Genomic DNA, 19,538 nt, shown 5'->3' with positions numbered 1-19,538 from the left:
GCCTCGCAAAGAAGGGCACCTATTGGTAGATGGGTAAAAAAAAAATAAAAAGCAGACCTATCCCTTTGATTATGGTGAAATTATTAATTACACTTTGGATGGTGTATCAGTAAACTTAGTCACTACAAAGATACAGGCTAACTTCCTAACTCAGTTGCCGGAGAGGAAGGAAACCGCACAGGGATTTCACCGTGAGTCCAATGGTGACTTTAAAACAGTTAGTTGAATAGTTGTGATAGTAGAAAACTGAGAATGGATCAACAACATTGTAGTTACTCCACAATACTAACATAAATGAAAGTGAAAAGAAGGAAGCCTGTACAGAATAATGGGTAAGAAAAATATGTATTTAATCCAGTTTGAATTCAGGCGGTAACATAACACAATGCGGAATAAGTCAAGGGGTCTGAATACTTTCTGAAGGCACTGAATGCATCCTGGTATTCAGCACCTGGCTCAACATTATCGGTTGTATTTCCATTCAACTTGTTAACCCTTTATTTGAGAGACAGTAGTATGGTAGGTATGCGAGCCCTGCCCTGTCTCTGGCTGTATTGACGGCAGAGCCCAGACGGCATTCTCCATCATTCAGCTGTAGACGTGATTGATCGAGTTGTTAGCCAGTTCCTCAATGTTTAATGAGCACCGTGACAACCACAACGTTTATGTCACGGCAACGACTATGTAATTACGTTTTTTTCCCCCCACATTGCTTAAACTAATTGTGTGTGTGTGTGTGTGTGTGTGTGTGTGTGTGTGTGTGTCTACCAGGACATCCCAACGGGGGCAGACAGCTGTGTGACTTGCCTATCATGTGACTCACAGCGGTCTCTCATCGCAGCGGGGCTGGGCGACGGCTCGGTCCGCCTCTATGACAGGAGAATGGGCGCCAACGAGTGGTGAGTGTTCTCACTCGCACACGCGCAAACGCAGACGCACACTTTTAATGCTGCCTCCACACTTTGACTTTCATAAAGGCTTCAACAATGAGAATCATCCCTGCAATGCACACGAACCTGGTCACATTATTCTGTCTAAAATGTGACTTGAGATAAATGTGAATGGGCTTCTATTCTTCCTAATTCATTTCTAATCATAGGGCTTCTTATTCCCAGTAGAACAAAGAGAAGCTGTGTGTCTTAATGTTTTATGAAACTCTCATTAGCATCAGATATATTTTATCCCCTTAATTATCATCAGACACAATGTAAAATCGTATGTGCAAAGCAAAATAGGTAAAGCTGTTAATAATTCATCTCATTAACACTTACCGGACAGTTTATTAGGTACACCAATCTAGTACTGGGTCGGACTCTCCTTTGCCACCAAAACAACCTAAATTCTTCGGGGCATTCTCCAAGGTGTCGGAAAACGCTCCACACGCAGATTGGATGTCAGTATGTTCTGATACTGTATTGGGTTCAGGTCTGGGGACTACGCAGGCCACTCAAGTAAACTGAACTTGCTGTCATGCTCCAGGCAATGTTTTTCCAGTCCTCGATTGTCTAGTCTTGGTCACGTGCCCACTTCTTCTTGTTTTTAGCTGATAGGAGTGGAACCCGGTGTGGTCGTCTGCTGCAATAGCCCATCCGTGACAAGGATCGACGAGTTGTACGTTCCGAGATGCTGTTTGGCACACCACTGCTGTACTGCGCCATTATTTATTTATTTATTTGTCTGTCTGTGGCCCGCCTGTTAGCTTGCACGGTTCTTGCCATTCTCATTCGAACTCATCAACAAGCTGCTTTCGCCAACAGGATTGCCACAGAATGGGTGTTTTTTGTTTGTCGCTCCATTCTCAGTAAACCCGAGACACTGTTGTGCGTGAAAAACTCAGGCAGGCGGCCGTTTCTGAGATACAGGAGCGTCTGGCACCGACGATCATAACATGCTTAGAGTCGCTTAGGTCACTTGTTTTTCCCCATTCTGACGTTCAACCAAACAGTAACTGAATGTCTTGATGCCTGTCTGCCTGCTTTATATAGCGAGTCACAGCCACTTGACTGACTGTCTTTAGGAGCGATCTAGTTTCATGAACGGTGTGGTGTACCTAATTAACTGGCGGTTTATTTGAAGACTCATATCACTGATTTCTGCTGTATTCTCACCTGGGAGCTCCCAGCTCTCCTGCCACATCCTGTGTCCACACGGTCGTGCACATCTTCAGCCAAACATTATTTGAGTTCATCCCCAAAGAGAAAACAGGGCAATTAAGCCGTAGTGTCCCATAAATCTTTAACTAATGTTCATTTAAGAGCTTCCCCTCAGGCACTGAGACTGTCGAACGCCTTCCCTTTGTGCTCTCCTTTAAAACCAGTAGAGGGCTAAACAAACACACACATCGCATACACACCCAGGGGAACACACAATCATGCACACTCTTACAGAGTTTGTAACTATTTTCGCCAAGGGAACAGGGATAGGTTTTGGTCCTCACTTTGGCTTTCTGATTGCTTCTTACTGCTGGCCCAGAGTCAGATTTGTTTTCTGCTTCTTAAAGCTAGGATTTGAGGTTAGGTCATCTAGAGCCTAGATCTGTGCTTAGGGGCAACTACCTCCTCAATCTTCAATCACAGTGTCTTGTCACTCAAGGATGCTGTTACCATGGAGACGGGATGTCCAATAGTGCTTATACCCATGTACTTATGGTGACACCCACTGGCCATATACACACAATACAGCCTTGCTTACTGTTTTGGGTTTTAGGCTGAGTCTCTGTATAGCACGTTGTGACATCTGCTGATGTCACAAAGTGGGGCTTTATAAATACATTTGATTGATTGATAACTCAGACCAACACAACGGCACTGCTTTAAATTCTCATACACCCTTCACTTTTACACTGTGTGGCGTCTTGCATGTTGATGAACTATGTTGGAGTCCATCCACTCACGCTGCTTACTTTTCACATTTGCCTCGGTCTCTCCTGTGAACAACAACATGGTTGTAGGTGGACTGAAGTTGATGATGCTTTTCCTCTGTGTCTCCCCACAGTCGTGTGATGACATACAGGGAACACTCGTCCTGGGTGGTCAAGGCCCACCTGCAGAAGCAGACGGACGGCAAAATCATTAGTGTCAGGTAGTGCTCGTTGATGAGTGATTGAATGGTTGGTTGATGGAATATCTCTGTGACGGTCGGGTGTCCAGATTTGGTCATACTAATATTCTTGACTCTCTCACACGCTCTAGTTCTCTCGCTGTCTGTGGCTCGGTCCAAGACCAGCGGCCCTACTTCCTGTAGATCTAAATGGATGTGATGACATGTCATGTACTGTTTTGACTCCTTCGTCCTCCTCCCCAGTGTCGATGGAGACGTGCGGTTCTTCGAGCTGCGGTCGCCGGACTCTGTGAACGTGCTGCAGACGGTGAAGGGGTTAACGGCGCTGGACATCCATCCACAGGCCAACCTGTTCGCCTGGTGAGTTCACAGGTTTACGGCACGCGGCAGGAAGGGCCTTCATAAATGGTCTAAACCATAGAGTTCCATAGAGGACTCCAGATGGATATAACCCATTTTTTGTAACCCTCTATCAAACTCTATGGTCTGAACTCACTTTGAGGAATCAAATGTGGTCAATACTATATCAACGGATGAAAGGTGGGGGACGGTCTGACGATTTCAACGTTTGCTACATTTGGTATCGCAGCTATGAAACTAATTTCTCGCTCTTTCCTTCATTCTCTCCATCCTCTCCCAGTGGATCGATGAACCAGTTCATAGCCGTGTACAACTCCAACGGTGACGTGATCAGCAACATCAAGTATTATGACGGTTTCATGGGCCAAAGGATCGGGGCCATCAGCTGTTTGGCCTTCCATCCCTACTGGGTACTATGCCATTCTTATTCTCTTCATAGTATCATAGAATCTCAACTAGATAACGTAACATGGGAACTACGATTTGGGTGAATAAGTTGCGTGGGTACAAGGAGTTATCCCAATGTCTCTTAAACTATACTCTGCAAAACCTGTCTTTTCATCACACCTAATTACACTAAATGGTTTGGAAAATGAATGTTTTTACGCCTGTCTTTGAGTCCATTATATTCTCTCTTTCTCTCTCCCTGTGTCCCAACAGCCCCACCTGGCGGTGGGCAGCAACGACTACTACATGTCCATCTACTCAGCGGAGAAGAGGCTCAGATAACCCCTCAGCGTCAACCCCCCCTTGAACTTTACCTTTGACCCCTGACCTCTCACCCTCGGAGCCAGGATGTAAATGACTTCTAATGTACATATGCAATTGTTACCACCCCTGAATGTTCTATAGTGATGGCTGCTGACAAACTCGTGTTATGATGTTGACTGATTATCTGATTATTCTTGATCGTTTTATTCATATTCTTATTATGAAGCTATTGATTGTAGACTTGGCAGTGCTGAGGAGTGTGTATATTTAATTGCGTGTATACAGAGATGAATAATAGGTCTATTTTAAAGGTTCCAGCCTTGGCTGGGGGAGACAGGCGGTGTCGCTACCTGAATGAACTCGGAGTGACCTCTACATTACCTTTCTATGACCTCTATGCATCGGGGTCAAGAGGCTATCTCTCACACACGACTCTGGACCTGAAAGGCGTGGCTCACGGACGCCCGCACAACCCTTATTGAAAGCCCCCCCGCTGTAGCTAATAGACTTTCTCTCACTGTTCGCGTACAAGATGGTGGACTACAGGCTTTTCCTCTGAAACAGCCAGGCACTTTGACAGACGGGGCACATCTGAGAGAAAGTGAAATGTAGAACAGAGCACAGATGTGCCCAAAGTGGGCCGGCCCACAGCCTTGGACACAAACCGATGCCCATACAGATGTCCACTACCATGCTATACTGTAGGACTAACCAGACCTTGCATCCATGCACCCTCACCCAATTGTGCTAACCTCACCAACCTTTGCCATTCATCTCCATTGTCCTATGCCCAAAGGCTGACCTCATGTCCATAGCGCAATGGGTGACTACTGCTCAGCTCTAATCCCAAGACTGATGCTACTTGTCTGCCCTACCTGCAAAGCAATAAGGAATTAGCTAGGAGCTCTCTACAGCCTCCAAGCTTCTGCTGCTCTAGCTCCAGACCCCCCCACTCATCAGCTGAGCCATACCCACCTGAGGAGCCCCAGCACTGGGAGACACGGAGCAGTTTGCTGGGGTCCTGAAGTATCAGTTCCAGAGCTCTGGCTGAGGCCCGCTTGACCAATGCCCATCCCCAGTCTTTCCTACAGACCTAACCCCAGCCAGAAGCACCCCGCGGCTGGACGAGAAGAAACACAGCGCCCACTGCATCCCCTCATCCCCATTGACACCAATGGGGACGAGGGAATGGGGTTCTACTGCTACTTTGCTGCATTCTCGCACACAGGCTTATGAGGACTTTATAAACTGTGTATGGACTGTCCCCAGAAACACACACACCAGCCCTAGGCAGCTCTTTCCCCTGTGTGCAAACTACCAACCTCCACCCTGCTATCCGCTTCCCTTTTTGGAGAAATGTCTACAGCAATTTTCTTTTCTTTTTTTTCTTTTAACCTTGGTTTTATTTGCCAGCCGTGTGGGTTCTTTAGCAGAAAAGGAGTTTCAAGAAGATTGTGATAGAAGTTGGGTCGAAAAAGAGGAGTGACACCACTGGTAAATACACAGTAACGATCCATAGCACTTCTTCAGTTCAGTGTCCTTGTTGTCAAAAGCCACAGCTCCTTCTGTCAACCTCCAACACTAGCTCAGGTACCTCATGAGCCACATAATACCACGACGTCTCAAAAAAACGTCACAAAATCAGTTCAGTGAGTCCTGAGGTGCCTTTCTTTCTTTTTTTTAACAAGGGTTACCCCTCTGGTCAACACTCGCTCCAAGTGCGGTATCGCAATTAATGTGCCTCTATTAGGGGTCGCTTTTTGGGTTTGCTCTGTATTACCTTCCTGTTTTTCTTTGAAACTTTTTTTTTTCTTCCGTTTTTTGTGATTTTATATTTTTAATTTGCTGGTGTTTGTTTGCCTTGGACCTCAGTGGGATGGAGAGATGAGAGAGGACTGTTTCTCCCCCTTTCACAGACGCTCTCACCCACACGGTGTCTCTCCTCATACAGTACTCCCCCATGGATGCTCCCATCACCTTTTTGCCTCTAAAGTCCTCAGCTTGGCTATCACTCTAGAAAGGAATGGACAATAATGCTTTGCCTGTGGACTGAATCGGGCAGGGTAACCGGTAACACATGCCATGCATTCTGTAGAAGCGGCTGCGCTCGCGGTCATAACCAAGCCCCACTACGCTCAGTAGCTCACCCTCTAGGGTACGGAGGAGGTACTGCAGCCTCCACTGCTTTCACTGACACCTACAGCAAAACCCCACAACGCTGTCTGTCAGCCATGCTCAGAATCACATCTCTAGATATCCTTCTTTGAGTTTTAACATTTTAGATATGGAAACAAGAATAAACTTTGAATACTTTAGGAGAAATGAAAGCAATCGGGTGTTTCTCTGTGACGGAAGACGGCTTTGCTGACTGGTTTATAGGACAGGAGATGAAGTCAGTAAAATAAACCAAATACACAACAACACTAGTTTTCCTGGTGTTTTTTGTTGCTGGTGTGTGTTTTCATGTTTGTGTTAATGTTCATGCTCTCATTATGAAGTTCTACATGTATTGTGTAAGACAAATGTATCTACTTTTGCGTCACAATATTCGTGTCATTACCAAATCGGTTGATCAGGAATGTTTAAAAAATAATGAAAATTACTTTTTTTTTTATCAGGCATATTTTCCTTCTCACCAGACCGCTTAAAAAAAATCCCCTGAGGAGTGAGTGTCTGTGAAAATCAGTCCTGGTATGAATTTCATAGCAAAGAGATGATTCAAATATTTTTCATGGACTTAATTAAGCCTGAGATTCGAGGTGCTGCTTGCTACATTTAGTTTTTGTTTTTCATTCTGAATCCTTGTATTTATTTGTTTGGTATTTCATGAATGTTCTGAATAAAATCAGATTTAGGGCTTTATTCAATCCCTATCGTGGAAGTTACAGAGCGATTGAAATTATATGGCAATGTTTCTACTTTAGCTGACACTGCATTCACCATAAATACTGCATATCTCGGCTCAATAGGATATGACCTTCACATGTCTGTCGTACAATCTGTAACAATTCAGCGAGACGCATTGAATAGAGGCCTTAACTTTGAACTGTTTCTCTGTTTGCCGTGACATTGATTTGTCTATGGTTAAAGGTCAAGAAAGCCTCAGTATAAAGAGAGACAGTTTAATTGATAACATCCAATGATACTTGCCAACTAGCAGTCCCCTATCTGAGTTTAGACATGGAATAAAATCCTACTGGTCTGGAGGTACAGATAAGTGTGCCTTAACTGGAGGCAGGGCAGGAGCTAAGATGAGTCCAGTCTCGCACTGTCTTGCCCAACTGGATCTCAGGCAAAAATTGTAAAGTGAATTTAAAAGTAATCCAATAAGTAATCTAGTTTTTCAAAAGTGTCTGTAATCTGATTATTATTTTGCTGGTAGTGTAAAAGATTAGTTTGTTTTGTAATCAAATTACATGTAATCAGTTAGTCCCCAACCCTGCTTAAGGGGGTATAAAGAGGTTGCTTGTTCTTGAGTGAAAAAAATACATGGACCCCTTTCTGTTTTCTCAATGACATTCAAGTTTATTCAACCTGAGCGAGTCAGAGACCACTACGATGACATACCAAATGTGTTTGATGTATCCTTTTTGTCTTCTAATGCCTCTTAAAGGGAAACTAATCCAAAAGTAAGTGATACGATTACGTTGGAGTTATGGTAAACCAAAAATGTAGTTACTTTTTACAATTTTGGACAGGTAACCATAACGGATTACATTTAGAAAGTAACTTACCCTGCCCTTAAGAAATGTACATTTACATTTTTGTCATTTAGCAGATACTCTTAACCAAAGTGACTTAGTGAGTGCATACATTTTCATCTTATTTTTTATTTCATATTGGTACAAAGGTAAGAGTGGTATATCATAGTAAAACTGTTTATTTTGTTCTAATAAGTTCATCCAATAAGGTATAATATGTCTGGCGGTAGGTAGCTCAGTAGAAGTTAAAACAAACAAAATCGTAACTAGGAGCTTAAGCTAACAGTAGTTTGACAGCTTTGAAGGGCATGCTGGGATTTACGACGGTGTAAACTGTAACGAACGAGCACAATGTGATATCCTACCCTCAGGAAACATGCTCTCCTGAGCACCGAAGCAAGGGTGCCCCACTCCATGTTACCCCATAGTACCTGTAGAGGCCCAGACACTTGGGGGGGGCAAAGGTTAGCTCCTTCCTACTGCACCCTAAGCATGCTGAGCAGTGTCTATGACTACACACACAGCCCAGAAAGAGAACATTCCAAAACAGCAAAGTTCCAGCAGCTCCCACATCCTGAGGAAACAACAGTCACTTCCTGGAAAATGAAGCCAAGTCGAGGGCTATGCTCGCTGTGATAACCAGCGGCCCACTCTGTGGCCTAGGTAGAGCACCTCCCCTGTCCTCTCCCTCCTCCCATCCCACTACTATCCCCCCAGTCGCATCAGCCCAGGACAGCCACCACCGATGTGGGAGCCCCAACAGCCCTCACTCAGGATGGTCACCCAACTACTACTGCTAATCTCTGTTCTCCTCCCCACCTGTAAGGAAGTTTGATGATAATCTCCCTCTGGGAGGGTTTTGGGTTGGGTGGGGAAATAAGGAAGTAAGGATTTTCTTTACGTTGATGTAGTGTGTTCTTTTCCCCCTCCTGTTCCATCCAGACCAAGTGGCGGAATCACAGGCATGTATGTATTAGTGTTCTTGAAGAGATTCTTAAAATAGGATAGTCAAGAGTGCAGTGAATGCAGTTTGCAAAACCAGGGAACTCTGTGTATTTCAGGTTTTTCTTTAGGAGTGGTATGTATTCAGCTATTGTTTTGGTTCTCTCTGTGAAGGTTTGTGTATTCATAGATTGTGTGCTTTGGGACTGGACGTTCTTGCTTATCTACTTCTTTCTAATGCTATGGACTTGTTTTACTGAAACATATCTTATACTGAGCGGTGACTGATATACCCTAATCGTAGTATTAACACAGCTAAAACCGTATTGACACACTGGAAATCCTATGAGAATGGTTCCTGGATCTTGTCTTATCAGTGTTTTCACACTTTTGGAGTCCGAGACACTGGAAAAAATGTGGAAACCCGTGTTAGCAGTGTCACACGCCGCCGCCTCCTGTTAGGATAGAGGGGGAAACCTGGCAGAGGAATGTCCGCTCCGCACTAGACCCCACTGGGAGGCCCCTTTATCTAAAGAAGTACTCTGTGGAGGACAAATGTGGGAAAACAGTTCGCTATCAGCATGAACTGAATCAAAAGACTTATGTTGTTTTTGTTGAGGGTCTGTGTTTATATCCAATTCATTGGTGTGAGTGATTTCATCTGAATATCTTGGAGCTGGAAGATGACTAGCTATATATTTATTGCACTGTTCTCTTACTATGGGGATATCTTTTTTGGCCTCAGTGAAAAGATTAATGTCACTACCAAGTGTGAATTCACTAAATAATGTGCTTTGGTATGAGATCACAAAGGCTTGTTTTCTAGAACTTTTGATCAGTCAGAGCATTGACGTTGAGTTATTTCTCCAGTGTTCACAATCCGAAGTGTCAATCTGACTCTGGAGCCCAGCAACGTCGTCTCCCAAGGTACCAATGTGATGGTACGCTGCCAGGCCTTAGTCAGCAGCTCTTGGTTCCTGAACCGTGAATACACCATCTACAAGGACAACACCGTGGTGTACACGAAGAGCACCACCGCCACAGAGGACCTCCTCTACTCTCTGCGCATGGCCAGAGTGGCAAACACTGGGAAGTACGAATGCAAGGTGAGCATACAGGGCAAGGAGCTAAGCTAAGCTAAGGATATGCTGATAACATGTATGGATGCAGTATCTGTCACAACAATATGATATTAAAGGGGAACTCCAATCAAAAATGATAATGTGGGAAATTGCTCTTTTAGGTGAAGAACACCCGTTTTTAAATGTAACTCTTGACTCAGATACAACCTTTGAGTCGAAGTGTGGTCATACGTGTAGCCGCTAAGTAATGTTGATGTCATTGGAAGGTGACCTCTCCACATGAACAGTCCATTTTGTAATTTCAATCACTTGTTCTATTCATTCCCCAGTTCTTGACAGTAACCCAGAGATAACAGCCATTGGCAGAGTGATCGTGGGAAAGCCCTTCAGGTGCGCTGTCACTCAGACCGAGGCAGCCTACCCATCGACTACACCTTGTGGAAGAAGTATTCTGAGGGTAACTCGACCACCGTGCAGCAGCCGCACCATCAGGCCATCTTCCCTATCACCGTCCAGCACTACAGCGACACAGTGGACTATAAATGTGAGGCACAGAACAACCCCAAAGTCGACGCGTTGGTCAGCAACAAACACCACCGCAGTCTTAGCTGAGCCTGTTGAAGTGTGGAATGGTATACAACGTTAAACACGTCCATGCTTCATTGGATTGTAGCATTATTGCACATTTCTTATTTAACCATCAGAAAAACCCCTCTCCCAGTGCCTCTGTCCAATCCAGGAGTCATCATCACCCCAGACCTGTCGGGGGTCACAGAGGGAGATGAGATGTACCTGATCTATGGGGTGGAAGGTTCCCCGCCCGTCACCTGTAAGTGGTACCGAAGTGGGAACATAGCCGCTGTTCACCACCTCAACCACCTCAACCCAATTCCCACCGGATCAAGGGAGGGGGGAATGAGCACAGTGGCACCTACTACTGCAAGGCCATCAACTACACTATCATGGTCCAGAGTCAGCCTGTCACCGTAGATGGTGAGAGTTACACACACACACACACTCTGAGAAGATAGAGCAAGGCCCTGCTTTACTTATCACAATAGGTTGAGAGACAGGCAAACAGCACACACAGCGGGTGTCCACACACTCCACCATAGACACGCATTTATTTACTGCTCTTACTGGATGCACCAGTCTAGATTGATTTGCGTTCACAGCACCACTCGTGTAGAAACGAAAGACTCCTCTTTGGACCAGCAGCGACAGTTTTGCTCTTCTCACAACACTGCTGCTTCAGTGACAACTGACAAGTTTACTTCTGTCTGATCTGATCCCTCCACCCCAGTGCCTGCCAGCAAGGTTATCTGACCCCACTATTAACGAACCCCAATGAGCTCCTCTGCTGTGGCGTTGATTAGCATGAGCCACGCTAAATTCCCCGCAGCCACTCTGTGCCGACGGCTAACGCGAGAGCGCAGTCAATCCGGATGCTAGCGGCAAAGCGCTAGGCTCCCATGGGTTATGACTCCTCAGCACGACGTGGCCAGCACTCATTATCCAGAGCAATTAGACCCAGCCTGCCCCCCCCCCCCCTCCATATTGGCACTACGGCAACTCCAATGGCAAGGCAGAAGATAGGGGGATGAGGAGGAGAGGGGGAATGAAGGGAACGCTTAAGTTCAGACCCCAAGAGGAGGAAGCAGATGGACATTTGACTCTGAACTTTAAGATTGACTTTCTCTCTCTTTCAACCATCCTCTGTCCCCTCTCTCCACCCTGTCCTCATCTCCACCCACCCTAACTGTCTTTCAACCTTTACCCTTTTCCTCTCACAAACACCCTGCCTACCTCCCCCCTCTCCCTGCATCTCTCTCCCTACCTCTCTCACTCTTCCTTCCTCTCTCTCTCTACAGTGAAGATGGCAATGTGGAAGAAATGTTTTATCGTGGCCTGCTTTCTGCTAGTGGTGGCTGTCCTGGTCCTCGCCTGCGTGCTGTGCTACAATTCCAAGAGAGGTAGAGAGACCTATAGTCCCCCAGAAATACAGGCCTTTGCTGGTGTCTGACTTTGTATGAATAGCCTCTTCTCTCTCTCATCCCCTTCTCTTTATTGTATAGGTAAAAGAGAGAACGCAACTGAACTGTCAGTGTGAGTTGGAATGCCTATTTCCTAAGAAGTTTTCTGTGACAGTGGCTATCTAGGATGATAGCATTAGCTGGCGCCAATGGTTTTGGTCAGTGCTTAGCACCATGTTGCCACACACAGCACAGCCAATGGGCCTTAAAGGGATAGTTCACTCCAAAATGAAAAGCTTGTCAGATGTTTTCAGAACTTGAAAGTGGTCTATTGACGAGATTCAACCATGTCCCATGGTATCTGTTATGTAGATCCGGCCATATGCCTCAATCCCAAATAAATGTGAACGATAAGCACCATTTCGTTTTAGGTGTGATCTGAAAACATTTAACAACCTTTGATTTCATAATGAATTAACTGTCCCTTTAATGCGCTTGTAGCGGTATTTATTAGAGGGGTAAAGAAAGATTTTGTTCGGGCGCCAGGCAGGTATTAACCATGCCGAAAGGAAAAGAGTAGAATAGAGACGAGTACCACTACCAGACCCACACACCTCAGCAGAAGAGACTGCCTAGAGGGTAGCCTGTTTACCAGATAGCCAGTGGAGAGAAAAAAGAATACACACCATATAAAACCCACATCACAGCACAGGGGTAACCCAAACAAGAATACCTCATACAATAATACTAATACTAATAATGGCAGAGCAATTCAACAGCAACTTCATACAAGAACGAACACAGTCATCAACATAGGATTTGCAATAATCTGTATTATTTTCTAGTGGATGAGTGCAAAGGGTATGAATGTGGGGGGTGTTCATCGACACAACAAAGGCCTTAAAAATGTCCACAGTCTTCTCGGCCACATGTCATTAGTACACCTCAATACAGTTCACATAACAATACACAACTTGCAAGCAACCTCCCTTTTAACTAAAATGTCCAAATACTTCTGGCAGGGCAATAATAGTCCAGCTCTAATGAACTTCAATGGGAAGTGCATTGGAAAAATAGAGAGTCTGTTGCAGGGTAAAGCACTGGAACGATAGAGGGAAGAGAAAGAGAACAAGAGAGATCTTAGCTGTGGTCTTCAGGCGTGCAGGTGTACTGTCTGACTGTCCGATGGTTTGTTGGTTTGTATGTTAAAGCTTCGCAACAATGTTGCTACTAATCCATGCGATCCATAACGGCCGCGGTCCCAAACGAAAACAACCACAACCTAGAGCGATTACACCGATGATTGAGTTAAACACTCTATGAACTACACACGCTGAAAACAAACAAAACTTCTGCAGCACACACAATCAAACTGTCGCGCCACCAAAGAGGCCCTCCCCACGAGCTGAACAAGCTCTCTTTATTTCCTCCTTCCTTACTGCTCATGTGCTCTTAAAGTGGAAGTGCACGGTGAAGACTCCGTGCAGATTTCGCCACACTCCTCCCCCCATGAAAAAATGCCTGTAGAAACAGAGAGGATGCGGGCTTTGACAGGTTCATGTTCCTGCTACACAAAACCAGGGAAGTCTTCCTCATCAGAGTCCTCCACGAAGAGGTCCTGCAGGTGTTGCTTTTGCCTGCGATTCAGCTCTTCTGCCGTAGGGTAGCAGGGCTTTAGGTCAACAACATGCACTGTCCTGACATCTTCCCCAGTGTCCTCCAAACAGACCAAGTAGTTCACTGGTCCCAACTGCTGCACTACACGGTATGGACCTTTCCATCTCGAAGCTAGCTTGGCAGTGAACTTCTTAGATGCCTTTGACAGATGATGTGAACATACCCAGACACGAGACTGGGGTGGAAAACACACGTCTCGTCTATGTTTGTCATAGTTTCTCAGCTGTCGTTGTTTGGCTTTGGGTTTGCTGGCCTCCACTCTGGCTAGCAAGGTGTGGTGGTGTTGTACGGCATCAAACGCTGGGCAGTCAGGTGAAACATTCAAACTTTGCAAGACTCGGTCCATCGGACCTTTTAGTGGTCTTCCCAGGTGGAGTTCGGCGGGAGTGACCCCAGAAGTCTCCTGCACGGCAGAGTTCAGTGCAAAGCGAAATTCAGGGAGATGCTGATCCCACCTTGTGTGCTGATCCCCCACGAATGAAGCAATCATCCCCTTCAGGGTTCGGTTTACCCTCTCGGTCAGGTTGGTCTGAGGATGATAGGCTGTGGTCAACTTGGCAATTACACCCCAGTAGGTACAGAGCTCTTTGTAGATTCCTGATATGAACTGCGGACCACGGTCAGAGAGGATTTGGTCTGGAATCCCGAATCTGGTAAAGACCTCCCTTCTCAGAATTAGAGCAATGGCTGATGCAGTGGCTTTGCGGAGGGGAAACAACTCCATTAGTTCATCGAGTCCTTCCACAATGAAAGAATCTCGAACATGATTACCATCAGGTGTGTCCACATTGACACAGTATGGGGTTCCAACAAAATACATGATTCAACCTTGTGTGGATGGTGTCATGGGTGTTTCTCTTCAAGTCCCTGTTTGGGCGCCAATTCTGTAGCGGTATTTATTAGAGAGGGGTAAAGAAAGATTTTGTTCGGGTGCCAGGCAGGTATTAACCATGCCGAAAGGAAAAGAGTAGAATAGAGAGAGTACCACTACCAGACCCACACACATCAGCAGAAGAGACTGCCTAGAGGGTAGCCTGTTTACCAGATAGCCAGTGGAGAGAAAAAAGAATACACACCATATAAAACCCACATCACAGCACAGGGGTAACCCAAACAAGAATACCTCATACAATAATACTAATACTAATAATGGCAGAGCAATTCAACAGCAACTTCATACAAGAACGAACACAGTCATCAACATAGGGTTTGCAATAATCTGTATTATTTTCTAGTGGATGAGTGCAAAGGGTATGAATGTGGGGGGTGTTCATCGACACAACAAAGGCCTTAAAAATGTCCACAGTCTTCTCGGCCACATGTCATTAGTACACCTCAATACAGTTCACATAACAATACACAACTTGCAAGCAACCTCCCTTTTAACTAAAATGTCCAAATACTTCTGGCAGGGCAATAATAGTCCAGCTCTAATGAACTTCAATGGGAAGTGCATTGGAAAAATAGAGAGTCTGTTGCAGGGTAAAGCACTGGAACGATAGAGGGAAGAGAAAGAGAACAAGAGAGATCTTAGCTGTGGTCTTCAGGCGTGCAGGTGTACTGTCTGACTGTCCGATGGTTTGTTGGTTTGTATGTTAAAGCTTCGCAACAATGTTGCTACTAATCCATGCGATCCATAACGGCCGCGGTCCCAAACGAAAACAACCACAACCTAGAGCGATTACACCGATGATTGAGTTAAATACTCTATAAACTACACACGCTGAAACAAACAAAACTTCTGCAGCACAGCACACACAATCAAACTGTCGCGCCACCAAAGAGCCCCTCCCCAAAGAGCTGAACGAGCTCTCTTTATTTCCTCCTTCCTTACTGCTCATACGCTCTTAAAGTGGCAGCGCATGGTGAAGGCTCCGAGCAGATTTCGCCACACGCTTTAAAGGTCCTAGAATTAAGACATTATCTCTTGTTGTGTCACTGCCAACATTGACTTTATGTTCACCATTTCTCAGAAAGCCTTCGAGCCCTAAATCAGATGACTCTCTAACAGTGAGTCTTATCCACAGCACAGTGGAGGTTTATAACCTGCCCAAAGGTATCCCGTTTTCCTACTCTCTCCTGTGTGTTCCATCTTGACCTATCGTCATGCTTCGAACCATAACCGACGTTCAGCTGCCCACGTCCGTCTCACCCCCCATGCGTGTGTGCCATTTCATGATAGCCGTTAGCATGCAAGCTGCTTGTAGCATGTTGGTGTCAGAAGTTGTCATCCTAACGTCAGTCCATATCATGACACCCATACGGTGTGCATATAGGGGTCTCTGAGGTGACCTTAGGTGACTTCTTAACTCTCTGCATCTCCTCTCATATTTTCCTGTTAGAGGAACAAAAATGCATTGTCTTACCGTCCAGCTGTAGACATCCTGTGCAACTTAGAATGCATGAGAGAGGACATGGCAGAGAGGCTTGCTGTGTGTGTGTGTATTTAGCTTAGTTCCTTATATACAAATCGATACGGGTCTTAACAATTGATGTTTTACTTCAGCAAACATGCCTCATTAGATGTGAAGATTCTGCAGTGGTTTGCAGGATGTAGCTAGCTACAGGGCAGCTGTGTTCAGTAGTGATTGTGGTGTTGAGAGTGGCCATATCATCTTATTACAGACGCAGCGCCACCCTTTGACGGCATGGAGGGAAGAGCGACCAATGGGACGCAAGAGTGTGGCATTACTTCCTGCTGGCATCAGCAACAGTCATCAGCTACAGTCTCCCAGCAACATTGTAGAGAAACCCCACAGAGGGAGGGACTTTTTTGGTTTGAACCAAAAAAGAACCAACATTTTGCACCACTTGGTTGAATAAAGGGATATGTGGGAGGAAAACCAAGGATGACAACAATTGGATCAATGGCTCAAACAAAAAAATCCCCACAGACATTTTAGAGAGGGGAAAATGGCCAAAATGTGTTCCTTTGAGAAAATATTACTACTTTTTTATGTGTTGTAGATGTAATTTCAGAAGGTACAGGTGTAGTGTACACAATATGGTTGACACCAAGGGGCTTGTTGTCAACATCAGTCCCAGTGACAGACAGTTGAACTGGCCCCATTGCTCCCTCTCCTGCTGCTGTCTGGAAGAGATGTACTTTCCTGTCATTATCAACATACTTTCCTGTGTTCTCACCTCACTGTGTCTGTCTGCCTGTCTGACTGCATGTCTATCGAATGATGGAACTAGCCCATTTGTCTAATAGTCTGTTTGTCCAAAAACAATGTGTGCGTGTCTAAATGCATAGATCTGATTCTGTATATACAGTACACTAGTCCATCATCAATAGAAATGTGTGTATATATTTTGGGTTTGGTTAATTGATTTATTATTAATAATTATTATTATTAATATTTTTTGCATTGTGTCAATAGCGCAAATGTTGTTTGGTGTGATACCAATGAATGTCTGTAATGCTGTGTAGCTACACTGAGTATACCAAATATTACCACCCGTTCTTTCCATGACACAGACTGACCAGGTGAATCATGGTGAAAGCTATGATCCACTTCAAATCGGAGTAGATCAGGGGTTCTTAAACTTTTTCAGCCTGGGACCCAAATAAGAATTTCTGTGTTTTCCTGGGACTCAAGCTTAGGAAAATATGCAACTATACATGGGTACATGTCATTGCCCTTATGCCTAAAACAAATAACAATTAAATGAAATATGTATTAATGTTTATCCCCCCCCCCCCCCATTAAAACATTCTTACATATCTATCTAGGTTGGAACTGTTGCTGTTAAAATACAATAATTAATAATGTTAATTCTGAACTGGAATAAACGGATTGATCACATCACACAGACGAATATCAGAACACACACACAGGCTTTTTGATCGTGCAACCCGAAGTAATGAAAAATTATCTGGCCTACTGTATGTAACGGATGTGAAACGGCTAGCTTAGTTAGCGTGGGCGCTAAATAGCGTTTCAATCAGTGACGTCACTTACTCTGAGACCTTGAAGTAGTAGTTCCCCTTGCTCTGCAAGGGCCGCGGCTTTTGTGGAGCGATGGGTAACGACGCTTCGTAGGAGTCAGTTGTTGATGTGTGCAGAAGGTCCCTGGTTCGCGCCCGGGTATGGGCGTGGGGATGGTTTAAAAATTATACTGTTTACATGTACATTACTGTAGAAATAATTGTTGAAAGAAAGTCAAGGTTGGAACTGTTTCTGTTAAAATACAATACATATTTTTTTATTCTGAACTGGAATAAAGTGATTGATCACATCTGTAGACCAGAAAACAGACACAGTCCTAATGAGAGCAGGTCTATTGACAGTACAACACAGAGGTCATGCTCAGCCTTGAAACTGTTTCTGGACTTGTTTTTTAAGTATGTCAGAGTTGAGAACCCTGACTCACATAGGTATGTGGTGCCAAACTGGACCAGAACATCTACTGCTTTCTCAGTCAGGCAGGAGACCGCTTCCTGCTGTAGATGAGCAACCCAGAAGTGTGTTTGCCCCAAAAAGCATCTTGTTTCAATCAGTTTATTCCAGATAAGAATAACAATTATTATTGTATTTTAACAGCAACAGTTCCAACCTAGACTAGTTTTCAACAATTTCTACAGTAAGATGTACAGTAGGCCTGCATTTTTCATCTTCGTCTGTACTGTTACTTAGATTTGCACTATCAGTAGCTAGCCTGCTTTGGCGAATTAGCTGTGTACAAGGCCAGGGGATTGTTTGAAAGAGAAACTCACATCCACTACTATGAGTTAGTTAGTACTCCCTTATTACTGCTTATCTGTTATAAAATGACAACAATGCCTTGCTAGCTGACTTCCACTGTCGAAGCACTGTTTCCTGCAGCATTCTGCCCTGTTCTGAAAGAACTCCCTGGGTTTACAGTCTTGTTGTGGATGTTTGGTCAGGACGTGTCGTTTTATTAATTTGTTCATTATGCGAGTCTCATTACTAAGCACTTCCCCACACAAAACACATTGTGGGCGCTCCTCGTTCTACGTTTGTATGAAAGAGACAGAAACCTATCGCTGTATTTGCGTTTCATGACAATTGAGCTCAGTCAGAACTTGTGGCTGGCATGAGTCCGTTTGATGACAACGGTGAGTGATGGCGAGTGGGAATAGTGGCTGACAGCGCGTCATCTGCTGCCTGAACGACAGTGAAAGATCCGGTAAACCGCGAAGCACACGTTCATCTCCCTCTCACACTCGCTCAGCTGCCAAACTGAGCAGAGGCCGCTGCTTAAGCAGAAAGCGCAGTTTGCACTTGGCCAAATCAATTCCAGTAATTAATGAAACAATTATAAATGTACACTGACACGTCGCGACCCACCGTGTGTCGCGTCCCATACTTTAAGAAAGGGTGTAGATGAAGGGGAGGAGGCAGGTTAAAGAAGGATGTTTAAGCCTTGAGATAATTGAGACATGGACTGTGTATGTGTGCCATTCAGAGGTGGAATGGGCAAGACAAAATATTTAACTGCCTCTGTTAGTGTTTAAATACTGGAGAGTTGAGACCAAATCACGGACGCTGGACAGAGTGGATTTCAGTTGTAACAAAATACAGTTTTAATGAGTCAAAGATATCTTGTCCCGCAGTTTTACGTGCACGGATCTAATTCATATAACTCGGCAAGGAGCCAGGTGAAAAAGAGGCCTTATACAACGGGTTACATTAATTTTTATACATAGAATAAAGTAGGTGGAGTCCTGTCGTTTCGGTCTTCTGACTGGTTGGTTACAAAGGGTTGGAGGCGGGCCTTGCTCTAGCCAGAGCAGAAGCCCCATTGGTGCACAGCAGAGCCTTATCCTGAGCACCCGACCAGCAGAGGGGATGAGATGTGTGTTTATACAAGGAGATATTTGTGTGTCTGGAAATCTGATACAGGAGAGCAGAGGGGGTCGTGAAAGAAGAGAACAGAGGGGGTCAGTCTTATGGCTGGGTGTATGTGTTCTTACGATGGAATGTCTTTGTTTATATGAGCTATGTGTATGAATATTTATATAACACCTCTGAACGGGGTATGGTTTAAGGTGCCTAGCGCACCGG

The 19,538-nt window shown here is 44.9% G+C and overlaps 2 protein-coding genes across 13 annotated transcripts in view; both read left to right on the top strand.

The window, feature by feature from the left end:
- The window catches only part of LOC110493661 (regulatory-associated protein of mTOR), a 181,473-nt gene extending 174,921 nt beyond the window's left edge, over window positions 1-6,552 (top strand). For 6 of the 12 annotated variants that reach the window (XM_090204773.1, XM_090204776.1, XM_090204774.1 and 3 more), the window contains 6 exons: window positions 772-899; window positions 2,995-3,081; window positions 3,304-3,420; window positions 3,701-3,830; window positions 4,081-4,217; window positions 4,443-6,552. In XM_090204773.1, the coding sequence (XP_090060899.1) occupies window positions 772-899; window positions 2,995-3,081; window positions 3,304-3,420; window positions 3,701-3,830; window positions 4,081-4,149 (531 nt within the window). In that variant the 3' untranslated portion in view covers window positions 4,150-4,217; window positions 4,443-6,552. Of the gene's footprint in view, window positions 1-771; window positions 900-2,994; window positions 3,082-3,303; window positions 3,421-3,700; window positions 3,831-4,080 lie in introns of all 12 variants that reach the window. The other 6 variants (XM_036949655.2, XM_036949653.2, XM_036949652.2 and 3 more) reach the window with 1 other exon arrangement.
- A 1,947-nt stretch (window positions 6,553-8,499) lies between these two features.
- On the top strand, window positions 8,500-17,320 carry LOC110493660 (uncharacterized). The gene is made up of 5 exons (XM_090204778.1): window positions 8,500-8,653; window positions 9,645-9,880; window positions 10,186-10,849; window positions 11,728-11,829; window positions 16,132-17,320. Exons 1-3 carry the CDS (start codon window positions 8,578-8,580, stop codon window positions 10,207-10,209), a joined length of 336 nt encoding a protein of 111 aa, XP_090060904.1. The 5' UTR covers window positions 8,500-8,577; the 3' UTR covers window positions 10,210-10,849; window positions 11,728-11,829; window positions 16,132-17,320.
- Window positions 17,321-19,538: the final 2,218 nt, after the last annotated feature.

The sequence above is a fragment of the Oncorhynchus mykiss genome, chromosome 17 (genome assembly GCF_057628025.1).
Source record: "Oncorhynchus mykiss isolate SJ-2025 chromosome 17, ASM5762802v1, whole genome shotgun sequence".
In the NCBI taxonomy this organism is placed as follows: domain Eukaryota; kingdom Metazoa; phylum Chordata; class Actinopteri; order Salmoniformes; family Salmonidae; genus Oncorhynchus; species Oncorhynchus mykiss.
This window is presented reverse-complemented; position numbering and strand designations above follow the sequence as displayed.

Excerpts from the sequence above, each read along its gene's own strand:
- LOC110493660 (XM_090204778.1), top strand. The coding sequence starts at position 8,578 with ATGTGGGAGCCCCAACAGCCCTCACTCAGGATGGTCACCCAACTACTA. Across the intron at positions 8,654-9,644 it reads CTCTGTTCTCCTCCCCACCT|TGTTCACAATCCGAAGTGTC; the intron begins GTAAGGAAGTTT and ends TTATTTCTCCAG. Across the intron at positions 9,881-10,185 it reads CTGGGAAGTACGAATGCAAG|TTCTTGACAGTAACCCAGAG; the intron begins GTGAGCATACAG and ends TTCATTCCCCAG.